The sequence below is a fragment of the Danio aesculapii genome, chromosome 14 (genome assembly GCF_903798145.1).
Source record: "Danio aesculapii chromosome 14, fDanAes4.1, whole genome shotgun sequence".
Lineage (NCBI taxonomy): Eukaryota > Metazoa > Chordata > Actinopteri > Cypriniformes > Danionidae > Danio > Danio aesculapii.
In genome coordinates, this window is record NC_079448.1 from 28679869 (window position 1) to 28688821 (window position 8953).

Genomic DNA, 8953 nt, shown 5'->3' on the forward strand with positions numbered 1-8953 from the left:
CAACATTAACTTTTTATTTATGGATATAAAATTCATAATTTTAGAATAAAAATTAATAAATTTATAAAAATGGAGTCTTACAGGTGCATTTCGGAGGGCAGCAGTGTGAACAAAGAGATAGTCATAATGTCAGAGAAGACATAAATTGTGCTGCACTTTGAAGCTGATTATAACTTTTGTGAATGTGCCACACGACTCGCTTTGGATGTTTGATGTGCTGTAAAATGAACTTCTTGAGAGGGTGATAAACGTGATGTCTGTGCCCCCTTTTCTCGTTTCAGCTGGCATGCGCCTTTCCCCGAGGCTTTCAGCACGCGCTATTATACTTCTCTATCCCCGACACGTGCAGATACAAGAGCCTTGGCTGGACCTCATGCGGAACTCCCAAATAGAGGATTTAACCTGTACCCCTTCACAATCAACTTATCCACATATACAGCGCGCATATAATAATAATAATAATAATAATAATAATAATAATAATAATAATACAGATGACGCCTCTGCAGCTTGGTCGTTTTTTTTTTATTTAATTTTCAATAATTCTTGTAGACTCATTTTAAATGTTAGAAATTGTATCAACATTTAATGGAAAATGTAGTCTGGGTATAAATGAATTTGCACATCGTAATAAGGAAAATAAAGTTAAAAACAATTAATGATTAAAATTGGGTAATTTGCTGTTACCTCTACTTGTGTGGAAAAAAAAATATAAAAGCTACTGTATGTTTAGTCAGTTATACTATTTGACCTTTTCAGAAAAAAAGTTTAACCGCGAAATAGTTTTAATTTTACGTGGAAAACTTTTAGCCAAAAAAATAAATTTTTATTTGTATTATTAAATCGGTAACACTTTTTAGTCCGTTAATAAACACTGGTTAATGAATTAAATGGAAGCTGTGCAAGATTATTCGTTAAACTTTGTTAGCGTTAGCTAATAACCATCATTAAATCATAAGTAAAACTTTTTAAAAAGCTATTAGAGCTAGTGTCATTTTTATGATCTTTATTCATTTTGTCCACAGTTGCTTTTGATACCAGCTTTGATGCCTTCATTATCCTTTCAACATCACGTGGCTTTAATTGTCCTTTTGTATTTTTATTAATGCAGAGTTATTAATAAGAGTTGGTGCACTGAAAAAAATGGTAGGCTAACTTAAAAATGGTAACGTTAATTAGTTTAATTATTGTTTAACATCATCCAAACACGTCAATTCAGCAAGACTAATTTAGGTTAATGACTATGGTTCAAGTCAGGTTAAAACAGTTCTTTGTGGTGTCAGTTGCTAGCCAACACTTTTTTTAGTATAGACCTATAATTTAATCCATTGCATAAATGTAAAATAGCCACCGCCATGCATTTATAAAAAGTATTGTATTAAAATTCATCCACAGATTTTGATATGATTGAGTGCGATGGTGTATTAAATGTGAACGAGCTGTTTGTCTGACAGATTAGATGACGCTCGTGCTATCTCCGATCTGCATCCTCATGCACCTGCTGCATAACCGTTATTTCATGCGCTGTGACCCAGAGTGACGCTTCAATAGCTGGGCTCATTACAATGATGCCCATTATCTTGGCAGAGTTGTTTATGCACAGTTATCTATATTGCATTCAGATTATGAAGCACACAAGCATGCACAGATATTTAGTAGAAAACGTATATTTATTCGTACAAACATGTTTGCACCAGATTTATATTCTGAGGTAAATACATAATAGAATAAATCTCTTTATATACAATAAAATACAATAGCATAAGGAAGCAACAGGTTGAATAAATAAAACAAAAAGAAAAGTGGTGGGAAAGCCGTCATGAGCGCTGGTTAACTGTACGGATCAGTCGGACAGATGAGGGTTCTTCGGGTCAAAATACATAATGCATAAGGCCAGATCTTTGTCTTGTCCTTTCAGTCTATTGTCACAGCGTTGAAACTGATTTTTCACGCTCGTTTTTCAGCTTTATCGCTCTACAAATTGTAATATTGACTTTTCACCTTGGACAGCAAAGGCCAATCTGCCTTGCTTTTTAAATTATAATTATCTCTATGTTGGGGGTTCTGGTCACGCTCCAAGGAATGCAAAAAGTGCAAAGGTATTGGAAAAAAGCATCAACATCAATATCAAAACGTACAAAAATAAAACATTCTCATTTGCAAACTGTCATTAAGGCAAACAGTGAATACCTAACGTTGTGCTCTTGGTTCTAATAGAAAAGTAACAGTGATCTTACACTACTACACACTTCTGCGGATTCTATACCGACATGAGAACGCTGAAAGTCACATTAATAGATGCTAGGCACGAAGTTGCGGTAGCTGTACACTACGTCGGTTTGCAAGTATCCAAAATCGTCCATGGCTGCGGGGCTGCCCGGGTCTGAGTTGCAGTAAGACGGGGATGAAGACGAGGAGGATGCGCCGGACGGCCAGGAGCAAGAGTCACTACCGGGGCTGGGTGCATCTGCCATGCAGCTTAGTCCGGGGAGCAGCAGCGGAGCGTCTCTTGACTTGCCCTGCTTCTGGTCTGCGATCCGGATGGTCTCCGAAAGTGCCCAGATGTAGTTGTGAGCGAAGCGCAGAGTCTCGATTTTGGTCAGCTTTGTGTCATCGGGAAACGCAGGCAGGACGCTTCTCAAAGCATCCAAGGCGTCGTTAAGGTTGTGCATCCTGTTCCTCTCGCGGTCGTTGGCCTTCAGCCTGCGGTTCTTCTTCACGACGTGCACAGTGGTTTCGTTCCTCGCGCGCCCCCTGCGCCTCTTCTTCTGCTGGAGCTCGGCTGGAGATGCAGGTGGTTTTCCGCAGGAGGACGCGGGGGACGCGGGGTGGAGGCTGCTGCGCGAGTCCTCATCATCCGTATGCGAAAATGAGTAGTCACAGCTTGAGGTTTCCATGTCGGAGTATACGGTCTCCATTGTTGATAACCTGGAGAAATTGACAAAAACAAGTTAGGAATACGCGAGAAAAGAAACAAAAAACAACAGCAGTCGTGCAAAGTCCTTCCAAGTTGTCTGCATGACGCAGATACGCACCTTATTGGTGGGTTGGGAGATGCTTGAGGTTTTGCAGAATCCTGCAGATAGTTTGTGTTGAAGTTAAAGGCACGCGTCTGTCTCGCTCTTAACCCTCAATCAGCTCGTGTGAGCTTGTGAGCTTGGCACACGACTGGCCTCACCTACCTTATATACCCTGATGGGACAATGGACATACCCCCCTCGCTTTGGCATTTTTGTGAAGGATGAATGAATGGTTTGCATCAGGTCTGCCCCGTGCCGCACGACCATCTCATTAGCATAATTTATGCCCGTTGTTTGTTCGCCCTCCGAAGCGTGCCTGTAATCACCGCTGACCAATCAGAGAGCGGGAGAGCTGTCCGGCCACGCGAGCGGAGCTGTTGCTGTCTGTCCTGCATGCACCAAGCGCACTTTAACTTAAATCTCAAGAGGAAATCGAAAAGAATGGACATCCCTAAAAGTGGCCTGAGGCTACAAGACACATTTTGCACATTTTTCTAATGTATTTTGTTATATCAAATAATATCTGTCAAAATTATTTGATGAAGTACCCAATTTTTTTGGGTTTGTTGCAGGATTATAAATGTTATTTTAAATTATAATATATATATGTAAATATATATATATATATATATATATATATATATATATATATATATATATATATATATATATATATATATATATATATATATAATATATATAAAGTGTGGTTAATTATAGCAGGCTACTTTGATCTCAAGCTACTTTGCAATATATATATATATATATATATATATATATATATATATATATTTTTTTTTTTTTTTTTTTTTTTTTTTATGTATTTTACTAAATGCATGTAACATCACAAACGTGATTCTGCAAGACCTCACAAGTTTTCCATATAAGCATATTTGCATCAGGTAGAGATCTATGTTTTGAATTAAGGCTCACAATAATTTGCCAGAACAAAACATTACCTAAAACAAGAGCAGAATAATGTTGATTAGACTAAAACAACAACAACAACGCTAGCCTACATTACTAAAGAAACCCATTCTCCAAACATCCAATAGTAGCATACAATTATGCGTTGGTTAACAGGAAAAAAAACTTTCAAAGATTTGCATTTTCAATGCACATTTTAGACTGTTTGTCTTATTTCACATTAAATGTTTTTTTCTGACATTGCCTTTCACTATACATAACCCATATTTCACGTCCACATCAAAACGACGCGTTTACAGAAGTGCTGTTTTACTTTGTTTCACGCTGTCTGCAGCAGCATTTTGAGTTATAACAGACAGGGTGAAAGATGCAGTTCAATCAAACTTGCTCCAATGAGCCCAGTGGCTTAAGTTTTATTTAAAGACATCTTTATGAGACAGCCGTACAATTGTTCATTAATTATTCAATTTATTCAATTGCAAGCAACTCGCCCCTCTTTGGAAAAAAAATGAAGGGGCACTATTTAGAAATAGTTTGGCGAGAGACCTGCGGCGCTTTTCTCCGTGCGGTATTATGGCGATGGGGCACAGTCATTTATAAATAATTACACAATGTTTAGAGTCTTCAGGCATGTATGATATATCAAAGCGATTATAAGGTGAATTGTTCCATTGTGCGCCTCTCCTCTCTCTTCTTTTCAGCTCTATACGGTTTGTCCCCCGTCCAAATTCTGCGCCTCTGAGCTTTTGTCACTCATTTTTCTCGGCCTGCGACACTCCAATAGCATTATTCTTATTCAAATAGTCCCAGCGTGAACAAAAAACACCCCGCTTCTGAGGCACGTTTGTGCTTTCTCTGGCATCAAGTGAAGCACAAGTGGACTGGATGCATAATTTCAGACAACCTAATATGAACTCATAAAGATGTAGTGAACTTCTGAGATGTTTTTTTTTACTGCAAAGAATAGCCTATATATATATATGAACAGATTTTAGTAATTTTGTATTTGTGATGTATTTACACAATGGCATTGGCTATTTATTCAGAATTTATCAATTCTTCTTTCCATGTTTTCTTTTATTTTTATTTCTAAAAATGTACTGTGTAGCCAATCATAATAAATAGTACTATGTACTATAATATCTTATAATTCTTTGCCAGTCACGCATTAGAATTTGGAGACAAAAGGTTAGCTCAAACGTAATCTAAAAGTAGTCGCAATACAAAACCTAAAACAAGTAATAAGAAAATAAGCAGGTACGTGAATCCCAATGTAATAATGATCTAATATAGCTTACGTAATTTAGAATGATTAATTATTTTAGCTTTTCTTTAATTAGTTGCGGACGACAATTAGCAAGTGATCTAAGTTTTTTTTTTTACGATTTTAGATTTTATGGCGAACGCATTGGTTTTAAAGCCCATGTGATGCCTCCGTGGAGGTCCAGACTGGGGTGATGGGGGGAGATCGATTTTACTATTACAACACCAACCTGTCAGTAATAACTTCAAAGACGGAAAACAGCTTGAACGACTATTTTGCTTCCAGTCAGAACATTAGTGATCTGGCCCGGACCGTGCACTTATTGCTCTTATAAAGTCATAAAAAAGTTATTGTTTTACAATGTTACTTAACATTACTTATTTCCACAAAAGTGATGGATGTGTCAAGAGTTTTCTCTCTCTCTCTTTCTCTCTCTCTTTTTTCCTGAAAGGGGCGGCGGGGAGGAAGAAGGGCTTTGCCCACAGCTGAGAGATGTTGCCAAGGAGATTTTGACAGGATTAGCCACAAGTGCACGAGACCTGATTGCATTTCAATAGCAGAAACACGTGAGAAAATGAAACAACTGAATTACTTAAAGAGGGTCTGATCTGAACCCCAAAACAATCATGCACGCTGCACTTTTAAAAAAGAAAGCAATGCAACGCACGTGGTCTGCTGTCCGCGAGCATAGGCTCAACTTAAATATACGGCCTGAATAGAAGTGATATTTCAATGCACAATGCCTATTGCAACATTAAAAAAGGGAAGAAGAAAGAGAGCAGTATTAAAACGCCAAAGATTTGCATGGCAGGTGTGGAAACGGTGTGTGAAAGGTGCATTGGTGTTGTTCGACCTGTGGCTTCTGTTTTGGATTGGCATGTGACGTGTGAAGAGCAGAACTCTCTTTATTCTCCGGCAGAATGGCCTTTTAATTTATTTTATATCTATTTATGCAATTCGAATTAAAATTCAATTTTGCATTCGGCCCAGCATTAATCCCCGGGTATTAACGCGATTACTGTTCGCAAAAGATCTTTGAGTCAGAAAGTCTGATAGAAGTTTTCACATGGTAATCCCCGGAATAATCCTTTCCCCTGGCGCTGCGGCAGGATCGGGGCCAGAGGACCTTTTCTCTCCTTGTTCAGAATTCAAGCAGGGCAGAATAGGGCCATTACTTTTGAATGATAATTAATTCCTTACTCCAGTGCTTCAATTGTACGCGGACACCACACCCCAAATAAGAGAATCACCCCCACATAGCACTCCCTCCCAGCGCTCACACACCGAAAAGAAACGCTGGGGTTACAATCGTTAAAGACTGCAGCAACTTTGTCACACCCTGCTGGAAGATTCTAGAGCTTTAATAAAGTCACGGCTTTGTTCACATCAAAATTTGAATGACTTGCGGTATATTTTGCGGAATAAAATAGACTTTTATCTAGATTGGAAAACAAAGTTATGAAATGTTGCGTTACACCTGTTCTCAGGGGCGGTTTTAGTGATTTGAGGGCCCTAAGCATATCTAGCCATGGGGCCCAAAAGTTCTAAAATGCATTTCACATTAATTTATTTGTAATTATTTAGCTTTTTTTTCTCATTCTCCTTTTCTTCATTTTATCTTAATGCTAAATAATAATAACATGTAAACTATCGTGTAACCTCTTGTAAAACTCTTTAAACAATTTGTTTTCTTAAGATGGATACACAACTAAAAATAATAAATGAACTGTTTCGTTTTTAAAACTAAATCGGTACTGATTTAACTGCTGTACTGGTCCGTGATTGAGAGTGGGGGACACATTTGCGCAGATGTAATAATTACATTCAAATGAACATTTTTAGACCCTCACCATACAAAATACAATAGAAAACAATGTTATACATAATTTATAGGTATAATTCTAGGTATTTATTTGGAGGGCCCTCAGATTTTCTGGGGCCATAAGCGGCTGCTTAACTTGCTTATTGGTTAAATCCGCCCTGCCTGTTCTTTCTTTCTTTCTTTCTTTCTTTCTTTCTTTCTTTCTTTCTTTCTTTCTTTCTTTCTTTCTTTCTTTCTTTCTTTCTTTCTTTCTTGTGTAAGTATAATCTAATCCAATTTATAATTTAAGGTACTAGATGTATTGTCAAGAACATGTAAAAAAAGGACAATAATATGATTTAATTTACATAAAGGGTTTTAGTAGTTTGTGAAATGTAAATATATAAAATAATCAATTACACTAGGGATTTTTTTGTTTATTTAAAAAGTTTTGTGTATATTTACTTGATTTCTGCAGAACAGGTGCTATTATCAAAATGCAATGGAATCTCATTACAAGTGATGTGAATGTAAATTCTCAGCTCTCTTTGTGAGTCCGACACATAATGTACCAGTTCGTGAACCTAGTACTATCAATCAGATGTCCAAGTCTAAATACAAACCCTACGGTGGGGCATTCACTTGTCTTGGTGTGTTTGTGCAAGTGCATAATTTACCTCTAGTTTACCCTGCATCAGTGCTAACAATGCGAGCTGTGTCTCTAAAGACTTTATATTTGAAAGTAACCCAGGCAACTCCTCACTAAAATGAGAAGAAGCTTTGCACAAGCTACATCAGCGTAAAAGGGAGGAAGTATAACAGCGATTCTCTGACTAATGATAAGTTCATACACCTGACCTCGCCAGACCATTGTGTTACACATTTTGCAGAGTTGCTTTTCTTTCACGGCTGTCCAGCTTTTTGTTTTTGCAGCAAATATTTGTCTGTTTACTCTAAAACAAAGCTTTTCAAACCGCTTGTTTAATACGAGCTCAAGCTAGAGAATTCTAGATTTTGTATTTATTATGTCCATCTAAATTTGTAAACAATTACGTTAACTTAATCATTTTGGGTTAGGACTACATAATTCTTTTTGACAATAATGTTGACAAAAGTGTAATCTTAAAAGGACAGTTGACCCAAAATGTAGAATTCTGCCATCATTTACTCATCCTTCACTTGTTACAAACCCTGTTTTACTTTCTTCTAATAAACACAAAATATGATATTTTTAAAAATGCTGGCAACTCCATTGACTTCCACTGTAATTTTCCCCACTATGAAAGTTGATACCAGCTTTCTTCAGATTATCTTTTGTTGTGTTCAACAGAAGAAAGCAGCTAATAAAGATTTAAAACAAAGGGGAGGAAATGATGATGTAGTATTTTTTCTGTGAACCATCATTTTCATTGTTTTAATTACAGAAGAAGACTTGTTGGACTTTTATTTTCACTTATTTTTAAAAATTAAAGATTTCATAATTCTTCCTAATTCTGCCAAGTGTGTTGCTTCACTTAAGATCAGTCTGAGATCAGTCTCTTTTTACTTGTCCAGTTCATATGTCATGTAAAAGAGTGAATTGTTTATGCAGCAGTAAACTGTTCAAGGGAAATTTTCCAGAAATTTAAAATGGTGTTTTTTTATTTTGTTCTTGGGTTGTGTTTGATTAAATTAAGTTGAAAGAACATCATTCAGATGTTTGAGTAAATGTGTCACGATTACATCAAGTTACTCCAATGATTTCTTTCTCTGACTGTATTTTATTCTCGAAGTGAAACAGGTTGGGTTGATGGCATCACTTGTAGGTGTTTGATTCAGCCATATGGTTTTGAGTGCAATAACTCGAATCTCTCGCCAACAATGGAGTAATTGAGAAGGGAAAGAAGTCTGAGCTTGACTCGACAAAGCTGCAAAAACTGCTTCTTTCACCCTAATGAAGCT

General features: G+C 37.0%; 1 protein-coding gene across 1 annotated transcript; it reads right to left on the reverse strand.

The window, feature by feature from the left end:
* Positions 1–1696: 1696 nt before the first annotated feature.
* On the reverse strand, positions 1697–3144 carry neurog1 (neurogenin 1). Its single transcript, XM_056472557.1, has 2 exons — positions 3036–3144; positions 1697–2928 (listed from the first exon to the last, which is right to left on the reverse strand). The coding sequence occupies exon 2, from the start codon at positions 2916–2918 to the stop codon at positions 2292–2294; it is 627 nt and encodes a 208-aa protein (XP_056328532.1). The 5' UTR covers positions 2919–2928; positions 3036–3144; the 3' UTR covers positions 1697–2291.
* Positions 3145–8953: the final 5809 nt, after the last annotated feature.

Coding starts and splice junctions, on each gene's coding strand:
- neurog1 (XM_056472557.1), bottom strand. CDS start 2,918: ATGGAGACCGTATACTCCGACATGGAAACCTCAAGCTGTGACTACTCA.